The sequence below is a fragment of the Lonchura striata genome, chromosome 8, assembly GCF_046129695.1.
Source record: "Lonchura striata isolate bLonStr1 chromosome 8, bLonStr1.mat, whole genome shotgun sequence".
In the NCBI taxonomy this organism is placed as follows: domain Eukaryota; kingdom Metazoa; phylum Chordata; class Aves; order Passeriformes; family Estrildidae; genus Lonchura; species Lonchura striata.
Window position 1 is genome coordinate 20,909,740 of NC_134610.1, and position 19,419 is coordinate 20,929,158.

Below are 19,419 nucleotides of genomic sequence, written 5' to 3' on the forward strand. Positions count from 1 at the left end.
TTCTAAGCTTTTCTTCGGTTGGTACTCTACCTAAAAGTTCACTCTGCTTTTCCCCCAGGCCTTACTGCAAGTATATCTTTCATATCTTTATTGTTCTTCACTAGCTCTTTTGCATGCTTCTATGGTGCTTTTACTGCCTTTCTCAACCTGTAGCTGTTCAGAGAAACCTGTATTCAAATTCCACCCACATAATTCATTCAAATCCTACTGTGGACCTGGCAGTCTTTAGCTTTTTGCATGTGTCATCAGGTCAAGCAAAGAAGAAAAGCCTACTGTTAAACCTCAGTCACTGCCGCCTACTTGTGTTAAGCTTAAAACTGTCATATCCACACATAATTTCCAGATATTAAACTGTGAAGACAAGACCACTCAGCCAGATAACTCTCTGGTAAATTCTCCTCTCTTTTAAATAAGTATAAGCCCAAGGTGTTTTTGCAATGTTACTTTGCCGTTTTCAGGAGAAAAGTAGAAACCAGATTTTCTCACAGACATCGTGTCTTGCCATTTGTTGCTTCTGTCTGTTTATTGTGCTGCACAATGTTCTGTCATAAGCAGATGGATATTCCTTAGAGTATTGCTGGGAGCCACTCTTACTGACGTTTCTGAAACACCTTGGTTCTTTGGAAGATTGTTTTCTTTTATGTTTGCTGAAGTTTATGAATAAAAATATCTGGGTAGTTGCCACTGGTGGTGCCATTTGCCCCTGGAGGAGGTGGGTCCCTCCTACTCCCATGAAAGCACAGTGATGAAACTGAGAACAGCCTCTGGCACTGCATCTGCATTCTCACCACAGAGCTCTGATCCCGACAGCTGATGTGCTGCTGACAACTTTATTCCTGTAACTGGCAGCCAAAAGTAGAAGTTTGATCTAGTGGCATCTCTTCAGCTGAAACAACTTCCTTTAAATCTTTTCTGTTTTGTGATGTTTCTGTTATTATTTATATTAAATGATGCATCTTAAAACACAGAGAAGCTGTCAGGCAGTGTCTGAGCCAGGAACTCCCTGAGTGCCAGAAGCAGCAAGGCCTGGTTTCCCAAATATTTGTGTTTCATTGCTGCTTGAGCTCTCCTCAGATCTCTCCTCGTGGCTGGGGCATGTGTTGTTTCTTCATGGCTGGGGAATTCTGTGTGAATAGGCTTTTGTCATAACATAGGAACTTGCACTACAGCCTTTTTCCTGAAGGAGACAGGAGGACACTTACACAATCTTTCTCTTGTCCACAGCCATCTGTTTTAACACAAAATTGGTAGGAGCTTTCTTGTGTTTGAAAACTCTGGGTTCTTTTTTCAAATTGAACAAAATTATCTAGAGAAGAAGGGAAAAACAGACAGATGGTGTTTAGCCACATTAGCCTAGTCTTTTTTAGCAACTCAAGCTAACAAAGAACAAGATTGAGTCAATTTTTTCCTGCTATGCTTTCCTGTATATCAATCTTTCCAGTGGTGGACTGACAGAACAGTGGTATTGGCAGTAGTAAGGGGACATCACTCTGCAGAGCATTGCTGAGCTTTACCTGTTGCAGCATTTGTGACTGCCTGCTCTTTCTTCCCCTTTCCCATCCACCGATCCCCACAGATGCCTTATCTGGAGGAGGCCGTGAGCAGTGGGAGGACAGGGACACCTATCCAGGGAAGAGAGTAATCACGTGTGGCAAAGCCACAGCTATGGGTAAAGAGGGAGGTTTGTAAACAGACCCATTTTGTTTGTACAAGATGAGAGTAAAGAGTCCTGAACATGTCAGAAATAGGTATGCTCTTTGTATTTGCACTGTGTTTGTGCTCTTTACTCATGCCATTGCACAAAGCCTTAAAATCCAGCCTGTAAAATATTATTTATGCATTTGTCAATAAGGCAAAATTACTAAATTACTGGTCTTTGTAGTGTAAGTCTTTGGTAAAAGTCTTTGTCTTCAATAGCAAACAAGCCATGGTTTAAGAGAAGTATTGGATGTCTTTTGCTTACCTCACTGCAAGAAGCTGATGGGGAGTAATTGCAAGCTGTTTCCACCATAGTGTTGCTCAGATGTACATTCTAGTTAGGCATATATGACATGACACCAAACCACCTACATCTCTTCTCCCCTGGTGACTTGACAGTACATGTTAGTTGTAAATGTGCCTTCAGAAGACTCATCTATGTAATAACTGAAGACGTATTTATTACAGAGGAGCAAAACTTCTAAAGCTTTTTAAATACTGTAGTTTTAGTTTGGAAAGTGGAGAAGATTTTGAGAGCTGCAAGTATGTGAAAGATAAAAGGTGGCAGAAGGCAGCAAACACAATTAGTTTGTGATCTAGAATGACCCTCTTCTCAGGTGAAGGCAAGCACCCAAATAGCACCAGTAGTAATAGTTCCTGTAAACTCTGTATGATTTAGCAGATACAGGATGACCTACAACCTGCAGCACATGGCAATATACACCATTTAAGTGACACTGCTTTTATAGCTATGTATTTATAAATGCTTTCCTAGAATTAGGTCTTGGCAGGGAAAGAAGAGAGAGGAAAGTGAGGAAAGTACTGAGCATGACTCCCCTTACGGACAGGCAGTATTTCATACTCTTGACCACTTACTGATTTTTTTTCCCAAATCTCAGCTGCCTAACAAGACTCTGACTGTCAGTGCAGAATTTTGTATTCATAGACAAAGGGAAGATGCAATTAATTGGGAACTTTATGAGTGCCATTTCTCAAATCTTTGTTCAGAGAGCCTGAACAAAGGTTACTTTCTGTGGCACCTTCTCCATCTGATATTACCCAGCATTATGTCAGGAATAACACCTGTAGAGGGTGCAGAAGTCAGAAAAAAGCTCTGAAAGTGCTGGCCTGCCATGGCAGCACAAGATAGTGCCATGGTGCTGACCACTGATGCTTCTTTTTGTCAAGCTTCTTCACCCTTCAGGTGCGAAAAGAGGATTAGAGAATGTGTGCATATTTGGTTTCAGGTTTTGTGGAGATGAACAAAAGAGAATTCACACTCTTATCCATATGCAAGAAAAGGGACAAACATTCTTTAATTTTTGGAACATAAAGATTATGCAAAAAGTGTGTGACTAAAGCCCTTAGTAGTTTTCAATAGCATATATGAATATTTATAATATTTAGCAACCTGGGTTTGGAATGGATTAGAAGATAATGTGCTGGCCTGCTGCCACAATTCCAGACTGTAAAACTTGAAAGGGTATTGTTGTGTATACACAGCATGCTGGTAGTAGCCATTACTTGATATATTATGCAGTTGGTTCTACTTCAGAAAGATCCAAATTTAGGTTTGTATGGGTTTTTGATAGTGGTCTTGCTTAGCATTTAAACAGAGGTTCATCTTTGCAGGCATTGACTAGAGGTAGTCCTCTATTTGAAGAAAAGCTGTACGGAGCAGGCAATTGAACTTCCATCTGAACTTTTTTTCTGTCCAAATTTCTAGTTTTCTTGCATCAAAAGAAAACAATCTAACTTACCTACAAGATTTGAGAAGGGAAATTTCACTTTTGTTTCATAATCTGTTTTTCTGTTCACTTTGTACCTTACAAAGAGTAACTGTTAGGAGCTTAGACAGTAGAACAGCACTTGGAAAAAAAGTAATGTGAAAAGAGCTCTTCAAAGATACATAATGCTTCAGAATCTCCCCATTGGCTTATGGTGCCTTAACATCCACTTCCTAATTAGTTTCTATTTCATCATTGCCAGGATAATTCTGAATGCACAGATAGAATCACATCATCCTCAGGAAAAGGAAAAGGCGAAGGAGCCCTTTAAAATGAAGTCTTTCAGCCAACTGAAGGAAGCCAGGCAGTTCAGCCTTTACCTAGAAGTCAGACAAGTCTGTTGCCACTTCCATTTTTCCTTGCCTAGAAGAGGCCACATAACAGCAAATTTGAAAGTAGTAAAAACTTTTTAAAAAACCTTCACTACATGCCCCATAATTTTTCTTTCAGTACAGTACTGCATTACAGTACTTATTCTGGATGTTTTGCTTTTTTTGAGAACAGAGTACTCACAAGAGAAAAAAGATTAAAATTATTCCAAAGAACACTTTTTTTGATAAATCCGTTTTCACATATGAAGCTAAATAATAATAGCTCCAGAGATTATTATGATTTGAGGCTTTGAAACCTAAACAGTTACAGGTTCAAAAAATTAGGGTGTGTATTAACAATTCATTTAGAAAGCACATCAAGCAAAACTAGCTATCTTCCTAAAAATGAAGTGTTCTTAGCAAAGCTTCCTTCAAAGCTAGACAGTTTTGAAACCTCATTGTGTTGGCTGGGGCAGTTCAGCTTTATGATCTCTCCTTGAAACAGTTACTGTAGATGAGTATCTTTTGAACTGGTATAAATCAAAGTAGCAGCATCACGTAACAGAGACAAATATGAAGCCATAGAGTCATGCTTATATGCTTGTCTTTTTTTGACTTACATTTGACTGGGTTAGACTGAAAAACTGACACTGTTACATGCAGCATGTTCTGTCTCAGCCCAGTTACCATGAGTAAGAGGTTCCATTGAAGTCAGTGGAGTTTATTCACATGCTTAATGCTAAGCACCTGTGAGAATGTTTGCAAGGTAAGTACCTTAGAGACTCTGCATAGTAATAGTGGCTTGAAGAGGTATGAAAATTACCTTAGGATAAAATTTACTCTTACTTGAATTACAAATGTAGATACATATAACTTTAGGAATAACATAAGCAGATCCATATCCAGATTCCCTAGAGCTTTTGGAAAAGTGTTTTTTAGAAATAACATATTTTAGATCAGTTTCATTTGATAATATAAGGTGTAATCCACAAGCATTTAGGACTTACTTTATCAATAGCGTTTCTTATGCTGACCAACCAACTTATTTTCGTATGCTTGATAGTACATTAAAATGTCTGAGATTATCCATTGTGTGTGTAAGGAATGTCTTACATTGGTGCTTCCCACTTCTGGAATGACAGATTTCACAAGCTTATTTCATTTGCAATATTTTCATTTAAGATTATAATTGTGATTTCATTTAGGATTACAAATGAATTTAGAGGAGCATATGCCCCAGGCTTTCTCGTTCACTTGTAAGCAACATATAATTCCATTTTGTGAGAATTGATGACTAACTAGCTTGTTAATCTCACATAAAATTTTGATAATGTATGAAGCAGCCTGGTGAGAGTGCACTGCATTAGAAGATGTAGCTTTGTTGGAACATCGACATTGGAGTCTGATGGGGAATCGCATTTCCTTCCTCTGCTTTTTTTTAACCTAAGCAAAAGAAACTGAAACAAATGTTGTCCTTATAACATGGATTGATTCAAACTATCTTGCTAACTGCTGAAGTTTCAGTTTATCTGACATTATGTAGAACAACTAATTCTGCCCCATACTAGTGGATGTATTATTTCTGTAGTGCTAATCACAGAAACCAGTTAAAATTCTACAGTCCAGAACTAATGTTTTGCTATATGACTAACCTTAATTTCTTTTCTTAAAAACTATTGTAAAATAAAATCTCATTTATCACAGCAAGTGTATTGATTGAAACTGAATTGAATGAAATTATGTCTTTTTTGCTGAAGGGGAAGCACAGCAAGGACTAAAGTGACTTCTGCTTTTTTTTTTTTTTTTGTGAATTGTCAGTAGAAGGGTCCACAAAAAGTGAATCCACTTTTCAGATTGAGTTAGATACACTTGTGCAAAGTAACACTGTGTAACAGGTCTATTTATGAAACTTGGCTGCAGGCCACTGTACTGACAGTGGCCTTCTCACCTGGGAGCCAAGCATTGTGCCAGTGGGATCACCCTTGTGTGCTTATTTACACTGTCGTCTTCCAGGAGGACTGCATTTTAAACTCAAGTTTGTATAAAAGGTGAAAGCTCTTTAATTGATGAATATATTCTAGAAATGGCCTTGCTGTTAGGAGCTGATAGTCTTTAAATTAATATGTATATACTCCATGGTATTCCTTTTACTTTTTAATATGGTAAGATGTTATCAAAGAAATGCACATTGAAGGGGCTGATTTTCATTCTTACTTAGGGCCTTTTACAGCATTCAAGCAAGGGAAAGGGTTCTCTGAGCACATGTAAATTATACTCATGCTTATTTAAAGCCTGTGTAAATGCAAATCACACCCTATACATTAAAGTAGCAGCATTAAAATTATATTTTCATTCATATGACTGCTTTTATTGGCATGTGTCTTCACACTGAGGCACAGTTAGGTGCTTCGTTTGAATGATGATGAAATACAGTGCTTGTTCTCTGATTGCATCCCATCTTTTCCTTCCAGCGCATGATTGCCAACACTGTCAGGACAGTGAAATTCTGCCGAAGCCAATCTTTCAGTAAGTGTATTACAACATCTGTACTGTCGGCATTATCATCAGTAGCTACAGTAATTACAACTAATTCTGTGTGTACCAGAACTGAAGAGCCTGCTTTGCAGTGATTCTTCCATGTTTGGATCCTGTGATGTTTCACAGGGTGAAATATCCTTCAGGAAGCTCTAATAAACCCCTTCTCCTCTACCTCTTTTCCATGCATGTAAAAGAGCTAAATATCTGTGAGGTCTCTACCCATCTGTCAGATTAGAGCCAGTTGAAATTAGACACTGGATTCAGAAGTAGTTGAAATAAGTCTAGCAGGCAGCAGAACACGAATACTTGCTTGGATAAATGCTGTTTTAATATGAAACCAGTCTGGAGACATGGCCTTTACAAATGACATAACTGCATAAGGCGGTGAATTTAAAACCTGTCTGTCAGTATAATTACTAGAACTTTCTTGAGGCCAAGTAAGATGACAGAGCTGTATGGTCAAATAGGCTTCTCTGTGGGTCTTACCCCTCAAGCTGCACAGTCAGTCTCAGTCACATGGGCATTTCCTCAGCACTTCATCCATTTTGACTCACAGTACCCTTCCTCTTTCTCAAACAATAGAATAAATAATATAAAACTATATTTTTATAAAATAGTTTATTTCTATATGAATCAAAGCTTAACTGTAGAAATTTCTGTAGAACAGTAGAAATTAAGAAAGATTTTTTTTTCATCCATAATCCAGATTTTTCTGGCTTTGTGTCTTTAATTTTGTATTAAGCATGGGTGAGACCTCCACATACTTAGAAATGGAAGCAGATTATAATGAAATGTCTGTATATACATCTGCTGGATCTAAATTCCATGGTTTTTGTGTGTGTGTATGTGTAATGTAATGTAGATGCCTCAGTATAATTCTTTAGTTGAATTTAAGTTACCTAACATATTACATTACACTATAAGCTGTTTTCTCTGGGGCTGAAGGTATTTAGAATTTAATTTAGTAGTACTCCATAACTGCTGCTGGAGTAGGTATAATGTGGTTAAGTAATGTAAACAGGTAGTAAATTCTGAGGCTTGAATGGGCAGTCACTAAGCACTACATTGTTACAAATATTTAATACTGAGCTAGAAATGAGAATATTGTATGAAAAGAGGCTTAAATCAATTACATAATTTTGAATCTGTGAAAGTTGCTGGTTCAAAAGCAAATGGGCAGCTTTAAATTGTACTTGTTAGCTGTATAATGTATAACTAATGACTGATAAGGTGATGTGTAAAACTGTAACCAAGGGCCATCAATTTTAGTAAATGTAGCCAAGTATGTCCAAAAGAAAAGTTAATTTGTGGGGGTAGTAACCAGAAAGACCATCAGATACGGAGAAAAGATTTCAAAGGGAGCAATTTCTAAATATTTCCTTTTTAACTCACCAGGATCTAGTCTTTCCTGTGACAGCTTGTAAGGAGTTGTGCATTTTGTTCAGGCATTTGTCCATTTATGTGTATCAATCCTACATCATTTCTCTTTCACCAGATCCTGATGCAGCGCTAACTAATAAAAACCATCAGGATGTTCGGAGCTACGTGCGGCAATTAAATGTGATTGACAACCAGAGAACTTTATCACAGATGTCTCACCGACTGGAACCGCGCCGAGCATAAACATTTGAAGCAATGATGAGAAACGATCTTTTATCCTCTCAAGGTCACTTGTTAAGAACTTCACTTTCTCTGCTACTGCACTGCCACTACAAAAATAAGCAAAAACATACCATAAGGTCTTAGGCAACGCACAATGTACCAGCCTGCTGGAGAACTTTGGCTGAGGAAGAATTTATGCACTGTAGGTGTATGGGTGGCCATGTTGTGACCTGTTAATTCATCTTGAAGTGTGGTAAGTGATATCTCATATGGATTAAAAAAAAAGGCAAAAGATAGAATAGTTAGTGAGAAATGCACAAAAACTTATAACAGTTCTAAGGTAGGTAGTGAGTCCTTCTCCCTAATTAAGAATCTGTATTTTATGATTTATGCTTCAGGTCAGGACCAAAACTGATCATCAGTTTAGCTTGCTCAGCTACTGTTGACCTCAATAGAAGATAGATGTAAGGACCTGATGAAATAATGTAGGTTCAAGAGTGGTCCAAGGTATAGTTCCATTCAGAGAAGACTTGCAAATATTTCCATTTTAAATACAACAAATACTAAGAACAATTCCTAGTCTTAATCATACTGTCTAGTATTACAAGCAGTGTGGCCATTTCAGAAAACTGACAGGACTGAAAATATTTTGAATTATAAATAGATTAATCAGTGTTTACATTTTACTTCCTTCTTTTTAAACTACCAATCAAGTTTTTACAAAATTCAGTTAAAAAGTAAGGTCATCAAAACCAATAGCATTAAAAGTAGCAAAGGACTGGTTCAAAAAGAGCACAATATGCACAAATGGATTTCAAGAGAATATTTTCCTGGACATTAAAAACTTAAACTTCAGCTAGAATTAATCGTGGCTGGTTAACACACTTTCTGGTCTTACACATTTACAAATATCTTAATTTTCAGTCAATTGTTTGCACTTTCAGTAGACTGTAAATAAATGTCTATTCATTTTGTTCTATAATATTTATTTATGTAATAGTTATTGTGCCAAAATAATTCTGGTTTATTTATTTTGTTTAGCATGTTATGAGAGTACAGCTTTTGTCTTCACACTCTGTGCATTTACATGTAGAAGTTGTGTGATCTATCTTTTCTGTAAATAACATGCAGTACCTTATTAAATGTAATTGCTGGAAAGGTTTAGTCACTGGCCTTATTTGCACTTTCAGCTTCATCCCTGCATAAATACCAATGCTACTAATTGGCTGATACATCAAACTTGGCTTGTCATTTGCTGGGCCTCAAACCCACAGCTGGCCTTCATGCACTGAGAGATGGACAATGAGATTAAAGCCAACCAGATCCATCCCTGCCACGGGGGATGACAGGCAGTGATGCAACACCATGGTCTCAGTAGCTCATCTGTTTCTCAGGAGAAAACATTTAAATTGGAAGGGTTTAAACAAAGAAGGGATATATTCTTTATTTTAGCTGTTGTTTTTGTTTTTTTTTTTTTTCATGTGAGCACTACAAGTTACCTTATCTTGGGCAGGATTTTACCTCAGACCTTGGCTAGTAAGGCACTTGAGAGACCTCTGGGTTCGATGACCACGGGGAGGTCTCTCAGGGCCTGCAGCCATGAGGAGAGAGGTGCTCTGGCATGTGCTCTTTCCCCTCCTGAATGCTCCTGGGGATGGCTGTACTACTGCTGGGCAAGCCCAGATGGCAGCCAAGTGCATGCCAAGGGAATGACGATGTTCAAATGGCAAAAGTCTTTCCTATTGCATTCACGCTGGTTCTGCACTGTGAAGCTGGATGCCATAAAACTGATTAAGCCTGAAATTAGAAGTTGCAACTATTATCTCATAATTAGGCTTCAGAGATGACCTCATTGATATAGTCTACATTTTGCTTTAGACGCAGAGCAAATTATTTTTGGCATTGAGCAGGACCGTGTGAAATCAGTATACAAATACAGATTTTTTTTATCTATAAAAGTAATTACATTCTTTTAGTAAAAATATAAATTCTGCAAAAGCTGAGAGACACTGGGGAAATGCTGACACAGAACCACAATCTGCTTGGTACCTGCATTCTGCAAAGGAAAGAATTACATGCTTAAGAAATATTCTGCAGCATGATGAAATAATTTATCTTAACTTTGCTGTCTGACTAGAAGTTCGAGATGATTCAGAGGAAAGGCAGCTAATATATAGAGACAAATTTGTGTCATGGTATTTCAAGTGAGAAATATTTATTTCCATTTGTGCTATTCAATGAATATACTTCATATGGCTTTTTCAGATACAGAATCTTCCCAGAAGCAAAGTATGCAGTAGAATAAACTACAGGGACACAATTACTTCAACAGGCATTTTTATCTTTGCAATCAGTTGGTAACATTTCTGAGTTCACGATTTTATTTATTCCAGGTTTGTTCCTATTGTTTGGACTTTCATTTATTTCTGTGTTAGCTGGTTTATAAAGCTGCCAAGTTTTGGCTTGGCTCTGTGTATAGACCAATTCTTCATCCGTTTAGTATGTTTTAGTCCTTTGGTTTATTCTTTTTTTCTTTAGAACTTCTAACTGTTTTACTTATTTGTTGCCAACAGTCTCTATCATGTAGTTGTGTCCCAGTGATACAAAGAGAGGTTTTATGGCACCTCCATATCAAAAACTGAATGCAGTTTACCTACTCAATGAAACAGGTATTTGACATTTTAAAATTTCCCAATAAAGGGTGCTGTATAAATAAAAAGTGTTGCTATCTCTGTATTTAACTCATTCAAGTGGCTCAGGTAGTTGCTATGTTTCTAATCACTGTCTAAATACCTAGAGATTAGATAAATAAAACTACCTTCTGGTTCTACGATCTGTGCTACGCTTCCCCCCTGTGTTGACTTTACAACAGGAGGGCAGCTGTCAATATATTGCTTTAGCTGTAGGAAGTCTAAGTGACTGTTGTACTAGAGTGGAGAATGAATAGGAACTCAAGAAACACTGGAATGTCAGAACATCCATCCTGACTTCACCTTGTGCTCGCAGCTGCGCGTCACAACTTGTTCCTGCTTCATTGCGGGCACCGCCTTGCTGCTGACTCTCAGACGGGTCTGCAGGCCTGGCTGCAGGGACTGGGCAGTCCCCAGCACCTCTCTGCTCATGGTCCATCCTGCTTTAGGTGCAGCGCTTGGCCTGGTTTTGGCCCATGCCAGCTACCCCTGCAGGACAGTGTCCAGCCATTACTTACGGGGGATCATTCCAGGGGAGACTACAGAGCTGTCTGTCCTGTCCTCTCCCACCCCCACGGTCCTCCAGTGGGACCCAAGGTGCTCTGTACCTCCATCACACCCACTTGCATAAACAGCATTAAACACTACAGCACAGCACCCTCCTCACTGCAACACTGCAGGCTGAACAAACATAAACCTGTTCTAAATCCTAATCAGGATGATTATGTCTGAGGGTCACAGGCCATACAGTGCTGGTATGGCTGGTCCCTGCTGCTTGGCCTCAGGGCCCAGAGCTCCTGGTCCTGTTTTATTTACTGGCAGAGTCATAAATGTAGTATGAGTTTTCAGGTGAGATATAACCAGGAGGCAGTGTCCATAATAAATATCCACTGCTGGGGACCACTGAGCTAGGGTGGTGACACCTTGGGCATTTTGGAAAATGTTCTGCATTACAGGGTTCCACCACTAGCCTTTTTTTGGTCAGGCAGCAGTAGAGTACACAAACACCACTGTTCAGAGCTACAGACCCTAAAGAGTCACAGGGTACAGCTCTCCCTACCCTGGCACATTTCACTTTTGTTCATTTGTTAGGATTTCTTCTTTTTCTCAATGACCAGGCAGGCCCAGTGCTGACAAAGGCAGGGAAGAAAGGTTAAAGGCAGGGAAGAAAGGTTAAACCCAGGGAAGCTTGAATCCTGCACACCAGGAGGCTACAGCTGTTTGGTAAAGGCAGGATTCAAAATATTTTCCATGGACATCTTGTTCAAACCCAGTCAGCCACAAAGATATAATAGTGGCAGATAAAAGAATTCAAATGTATTTGCAGGACTCTGTAGATGGTGGGTTTGGGTTCTTTCTTCCTAGGTAAAATATCATGAGGGCACACAGTCTCTTCAGGCCAGGTACAAAAAGAGACAGAAACAAAATGCTTCTTTTCATAGACATTGGCAAAGCAGCCTTTTAAGTACAAGAAGTTTAAATATAATTTAGAAATCTCACAAAATAAGTTAGAGAGAAATCAAAAGATTTAACCTTCAGGGGTACAAAAAGAGATAATGAATTTTGCTTGGGAAAAAAATTAACAAAATTATAAATCTAAATTGTTAACACAGCTTCTTAGTAAGGTCAACTGCATAATATAGAGCACCTTAACCTCTTCCAGCAATTTTTAAACACCATGCAGTTTAAATAGACTACTTCTGAATTCAGCAGTATTTCTTTTGGGAGCTCTGAATGCAAATCAAGAGGTAATAGTAGAAGGAAATTAAAAGATGTGCTATTCTCATTTCATTTTTTTGTACTGATAATAAGGAAAGCAGCATAGAGTGATATGGCAAAGTGAACCTCTAACTTCAATAGCTTTTCTTTCACTGTTAATCTGAAATGCATTACACTCTGCCTTTTCAAATAATCATAATGTTCTTTACTGTAGCCTGCATTAAAGTTTAGCAGGCATAAGCAGCAGCAGTCACCAGAGGTCAAGGTATTAGCAATCAAAGAAAATAATGACCAGATTAAAAAGTTATCATTAAAATTGTGAAACCAGAAACTTCTTTAGCAGCTTATCTTTGGAGCCCTGCATCCAGAGCAGTAGCTGTGCCCATGGAACCCCTGGCACCCCCTAGATGTCTCCCCATTGCAGTGTGGTGGAGCTGGGCAGCCCTGGGCTGGAGAGGAGCCTCACCTTTCTGCCTCCTCTCTTGGAAAGGTGCAGCACTGCCTCCAACCAATTCCCACAGGACAGGGAGCTCTCTGATGTGGCTGGTGGCTAAAAGCTGACGTCAAGCTTGTCGCTGTGGTCAGCGTTAGAGGAGCTCGCAGGGTACGGCGCTGCATGCTGGTACCTCGTGCTGTCCAACAGCACGGAGAGACTGCCTCCCACCCCACCCGCCCTGGGCACTGCTTTAGCAATTGCAGCCCTCAGACATCTTCTGACTAAGGCAGCAACTTGCAAATCCACAAAGGAGCCTAATCCAACCACGGTCTTGGGGGTTTATGACTCGAGTGATGAGGGGACTGCTGTAGAAGGGGAAATTCTTAAAAGGGAAAAAAAGAGTATGTACAGCTACAAAATCTATCACATCTAACTGCTAAAGGGTATTTCACAAAGGGTTGCTTTTTAATAGGCCTGGCACTCAAATATAATTTCTGAATTCAAAATAAACCGAGAAACTGACATGGTAATGCATAAAGAATGAATAATTACTGATGCAAATTGGAATATTTTTCTTGGAAACTCCATGTAATAAAAATGTGACACATGGAGGTACTGGTAAGAGCTTGACCTTATTTCCTGGCCCTAATCCATTTGGGTCAGAGTGACAAAAAGCAAACCCTTTCTCACATGGTAGGGGTCAGCCAGTTGTGTTTAATTTTTTTCCTCTTTTTGCTTTCAAATGCAAATAAAGCACATTACCAATGAAAATAATGATTGTAAATTAATACCTCAATTAAAGGAAATTTACATAAAGATACATAGGATAATGGTAGCAGTAGCTATTCCAACATCCTAACAGACAATAATCCATTTCTTTATCAACTTCTGTCAATAATCATAAGCTTTCTGCTCTCCATGGTTTCCTCATTATAACACCACCTCTTGTGTTTTTAAATAGTTCTTTCTTCAGATGCTGTCCGAGCCAGCAAGTGAACCTGCTATCTGTATTTGCCGACTCTTTGTGTTTTTTCACAGGTGTACATTATTTCTGCACAGGACTACTGTCGGCAGCATTGTGGATGTTCTCAGATAACAGAGAGACAGTTTTGCCTTGGGTTTTCTTTAGATGTCCTCATTCTCTGTAGGACTGACCCTTGAGGGCTGCAGTACTGGCAGGTTGCTGTCTAGTGTCTGTTTGAAATACAACATTTCCTTCCATTTGTAATTCCTGCCCTAGTGTTTCTCCTGTTCCTCTTGTCTGGCATGTAACTCCTTTGTGGTGCTCCTGATCAGTTAGCACTGTTGCCAGAAACTAGTTATAGGTTTACAGGGATTTTTGTTTCCTTCCTGTCATAACTAGAAACTGTTAATAACTGTGCTTGTGTTTTGGGGGAGTTAATTACCTCTAATTGGAATCAAAGGAAAGGGGACAGAGATGATACAGCTAAACAGATTTGTCTACAGTAATGGTTTTTCTGAGGCAGTCTAATATTATGGACATTTTCTAGTCTTATTTAATCTCTAAATACAAAGAGAAAAAAATTAGATCTCTAATAGACAGATTTGTTTCTAATTAATGTCCAGTGGATTAAGTAAGTAGCAAAAAATGTAAGCTAGTGTATACTACAGTACATCATTAAAAGGAGTTAATATTTTCTTTGTAATTCAAACCAATTCTCTGCCAATGGTGGCCAAAATTTTCATTATTCCAGTACCTGCTTTTACTTTAGAAGAAAGGTAAATGACATAAATGACATAAATATTAATAATTGTTTTTAATAAAGAAAATACTATAGTATACTTTAAATCATTTGTTGAAGGTTCTATGTTGTAATTTTCCTTTGGTGGTCCTCAGAGGTGGTGGAATTGTGCCTGCCTCTCCCGAACTCTCTGTGACTGAGCAATCTATTTGGAAAAAATTTCAGAGAAATGAAGGGACTGTTACTTCAGTGGAGCTTGGAAAACACAAATGGGCACAGCTACAATGAATTCAGTACAGCTCTGAAACAAAGAAAACAGTGGTAAGCTGTATTACATTTTAGAGAAAAAATCTGCCAAAATTAGAACAACAAATTAAGTCCATTGGACCAGAAAATTTAATGTAAGAAGGAGTATGAGCTATATATATTTACAATTAAAAGGATGTAATGAAATGGCAGCTGAGCAGAGTACTAGTGAGTGGATTACAGCTGAGTATAATGATCGGCTAAAAATTGTGGTGCCAGAAAAAGATAAGAAAACCATTCTTGCAAAACAATCAAGCATTGGATTTCTTGTTAATATTTTGCTATCTCATGTCTATCTCATTACTAATTATATTGACATTTTTGTAGCAGTTACATGTTCTTTTTACACTGAACACATGCCTGATCAAAAGACACTGCACAAGCTGTAACCTGCCAGTTCTGAAAACCATTTTGCACAAAGCAGGTACTTGATCCACACCCATTGCACACAGGCATATTCTGCCACATGTCTGTATTTAATCATTCTGGTCTATGTTAAATAATTTTGTGCTTAATACTTTTACAATTAATTGATATTTAATAGTATATTTATAATTTCATGTTAAATATACCATATAGGCACTTTCATAAAACCGTTATTTAAAAATAAAAAAAAAATTAAAAACCCAACAGGTAAGAAAACAACAACAAAGATGAATCTCATAGATGGCTGATAGTTAGTACAAGCTCTTTCTTAATTTCCCATGAAGGACTAGAAGCCATTTCCCACAGGACACCAAAGACTGGGCTGCTGAAGCAAACAGGAATCACGGTCTCAGATGTGCAAGCGTGGGGACTGCATGTAGCATCATGCTGGTGTTTGTGGGTGTACACTCACCACCTCATGTACACCAGGAATGGCAAGATCACCTCTGAGCCAATTCCAAAGACAATTCCTTAGATTTTCCACTTGCTGTCACCCAGAAAGAGAAAAGGCAGCTTATTTTGGCTAGTACTTGCCATGCAAGTTGTCTTTTGGCATGCAAGTTGTCTTTTAGTCATGAAACTAATCCTGCTAGTTATGTTTTGGGGTGTAACTGCAGAGGTGTGTGATTGCAGCATGTGTAGACATACCTGCACGTATTTCATTCTGGAAAGCAAGCAAAAATAATGTAGAGAGGGCTTTCAGGTGAGCCGTTTTTCACCTCTTCAGATTACAAAACTGATGGAACAAATGGCATAAACCTAATGACACCATGTAGTTACAGCTAACATTGATCAAACTAGCTAGATTAACACTAGCATACAGCAGTGCTACATGTCCTACAGCAGTGTGTACAACCTTCACATTATATCCCGGGCATGACTTCCACCATGTTTTCTGGCCAATTTTTTAATCTAGAAATGGAAGCAAGCCATAGAAACCAAAGAAGCAGCCGTGCTTCAAAGAAACTTCTGTGTTAAGCCTGAGATGAACTCTGGGCCAGTCTTGAAGGAGAATTGAAAAATACAGAGCAGGTGTCCACTTCCAAATTATCTGTGTCTAGAGTTTCACATACAGTTTAAGCTGGCATAAACATTGCTAAAAAAGCACTTCCAGGCTCCAACCACTCTCAGCTGCTTTTATCAGCCCTTGCTCCTTTCCTGCCTTTGTGCTGGCACAAGTCTTTGTGCAATTGCCTGATGATCTGCATTCTGCTCTGAGTGAAAACTCATTTATTTTCTCTGCAGTAGCTTCTCCTGCACAGCCCAATTCCCTGTGCAGCCATGCAAACACCATGCTGGCAGAAGGTGAGGTGGGCAGTGTAGCAGCAGGAACAGGGCTCAACAGGCAGGGCAGGGCTGTGCCTTGTGCTTTTGGCAGGCAGGATGATTTAAACCACCTGGACATATGCATGACACTGTATTTTCCATGTTGCAACTTGGTGAGACGTCACTACACAACCTGTAATGAGATGTAAAGAGACAATTCATATGAATCTTTTCAACTATAAACTTGAGTTAAAAGTTGCTAGAACCGCCTTTATCCTCTGCCAATTTTTGTGGCTTTACAATAACTTTTGTTAGCTTATAAATATTTTCTTTTTCTGCCTGTCCTACATCAATGGAAGAAGACTGTGATTAGGATTGAGCTCTCCAGTGGTAACTTTTGAGTTTCTCTCTTTGAGTTTGCTGCCTCAGAAAGGAGGGAAAATGTGTTGGCTCACTGTTCTATACAGTAAGCCAGTGCACTTAAGAAATTGCCATTACACTGGTTTCTGATCTTTTCTAGCTATTTTAAATTTAATTTTCTTGATAATGGAAAAACAACTTGAAAATATACAGTCGCACTATCCAGAGGCAAGAAAGAGTACAAGCCCCAAAATGCATTCTAAAAACCTTGTTGTAATAATTTATATGTGTATATAGCTTCACAGCAGTGTAGAACTGGGCTTGGACAATCCTTGTGCTGATTTCTTCACTTTCTCCTACTTGTCATCTACTAGAGCAGGTGCAATTAGAGATTTAAACAAGTGGTGTGTTAACATTGTCTGATGCAAACTCTGCACCCCTACTCTTGAAGTAGGAAATCTTAACCACCCACTCATTTCTCATGTGCTACCAGAATAGTTTATTTAGGCCCTGCAACCAGGTCCTAAAATCAGATATGGTAAATCCCTGCTCTACAGATACACAGCCATGGAAAAAATGCCCAGACAAAGCACAGTAGGCAAGAGACCTCTGAGTACATGTACTCAAGGAAAATGCCTATGAAACGGGTAATTTAACATTCAAAGATATTTTAAATCGTTTGAGTAATTGGCAATTGCCTCTGACAGGAAGGACAAACACTTTAGTTAAAGCGTTTAAGAGACTAAGTATGTGGCACTTCTCCTCCTTCACAGCTTAGTTTCATGTGACTTGTGTTTGATGTTTGTGTGTTCCTTTAAAATGTGGCACCTTTGACTGGAGGCTTCTCCAGGCTCACTACACATCAGTTCATAAGAAAGCACAAGCACTCCCAGATCAGACAAGAAGTGCCTGAAAATGCAGTATCCAGGGGAAGCCAAAGCATGCTGACCTCCTTCACTGCTTGTCCTGGCAATATTGAACCTACCTAGTGGGCAAAAGGGGGTCACCAGTGCCTGCTTTTTGACTTTCTTACTGTCTTCACATGCTTTCTGCACTGAGTGCTTAAGATCCTGCTGAACTTTACTCCTATTTTTATAGTTCAGTGAGATGTTTTATTTTAAGCACAGAAAGTATTAGTACTTCTAATGGGTATTGGTATTTAATGGATATCGGAGGCTTTCCCTCATGTTGTATTAGTTGTGCCAAACTAATACAACAGGGGAAAAGCCTCTGATATCCATTAAATAATCACGTTTCATTAATCAGTAAAGTGTTTTTCCATTATTCACCTTGATACCATACATCTTTGAGATGTACAGTTAATGGATATGGCTCAGTGGGATGCTGCACAGATCTTTGTGAATCACTGCACTACACAACTGGTTTTATTTGGCAGATCTGCACATGCATGTAACAACAGTCAAATATGAGAGAGTGCAAGGAGCTGCAGTTCTCCAAAGAATATAAAATCTCAATGTACAGTCAGCAGTAGATGACCTGGAGAGTGCAGAGTAAAGCAGCACTTTACTGTGTCTTGCACGATAAATTGTATCATACAGAAAATGTGCTGTCACAGCCACACGATCGTGCTTACATCCATAGCAAAATTGTTTGCTCCCCAAGTGTTTTGAGTCTCTTTAAGTGTGACACCAGTAAGCTGTCTTATTGAAACAGTAATAAGATGATTCTATTGGCAAAAAGTTTTCTTCAACAGCAGAATATCTCAAAGCCATTAAGATGTTTGGATAAGAAGTGGTCTGTATGGCTGTTTCATTTCTGACCTGGGTAGCAAGGGAATATGTATGAATGATGGGAGGGGTGGGGGCAGGGGGTTACAACTGCCAGTCAAGTTCTCCTCTTCTTCCATATTCTTGAAAGGACGTCTGGCTGCAGGAGCAAACCTGCTCCCTTCCTATTCCTTGAGACCTCCAAAACCTCACCTACAGCATCATGGCAATCCCAAGTGATACCCAGGACTTAAATATGCTGCATGTTGAGAAAACACCATCCCAGCCCTCATGGCACAAGAAAATGAAGCAGGGTGGTTTTTTTTGGTTGTTTTTTTTTTTTTTTTTTTTGTTTGTTTGTTTTTTTTTTTTGTTACCTGCATCTAGTCATTTTGGTAAAAATTTAGCCATACTACCTATCACAGATGCAGGAACCCTGGAAGGAAGAAGCTTGTGCTTCCAAAACTGTGGCTATGGCAGTGCATCCCCATGCCTGGATTCCCTTGACCTGCAGTGGCTGTACTACACTTGTCCAGTGGAAACACTCAAGAGACCAGCCCTGCTCAAGAGGGTATTTCCAAGTTTGGCACAGCTGACCAACAAGCAAACAGCCACTCTGCCAGAGGCTGACCTCCCCGGGCAGTCCAAGCCAGGAGGGACAACCCTGTCCTGGGGTACATCAGGCACAGCATCACCAGCCAGGCAAGGGATGTGATTGTTCCGCTCTGCTCTGAACTTGTGCGGCCTCACTTTGAGTGCTGGGGGCAGTTTTGGGAACCACAATATGAGAAAGATATAAAGCTTGTAGAGAGTGTCCAAAGGAAGCCAACAGCGATGATGAAGGAAGGGC

At 39.1% G+C, this 19,419-nt stretch overlaps 1 protein-coding gene across 4 annotated transcripts in view; it reads left to right on the plus strand.

Moving 5' to 3' along the window:
- The window catches only part of RAPGEF4 (Rap guanine nucleotide exchange factor 4), a 144,170-nt gene extending 135,076 nt beyond the window's left edge, over positions 1–9,094 (plus strand). For all 4 annotated transcript variants that reach the window (XM_021552514.3, XM_021552515.3, XM_077785053.1 and 1 more), the window contains 2 exons: positions 6,268–6,322; positions 7,830–9,094. In XM_021552514.3, coding sequence (XP_021408189.1) covers positions 6,268–6,322; positions 7,830–7,957 — 183 coding nt within the window. In that variant the 3' untranslated portion in view covers positions 7,958–9,094. The remainder of the gene's footprint in view (positions 1–6,267; positions 6,323–7,829) is intronic.
- The last annotated feature ends 10,325 nt before the right edge of the window (positions 9,095–19,419 follow it).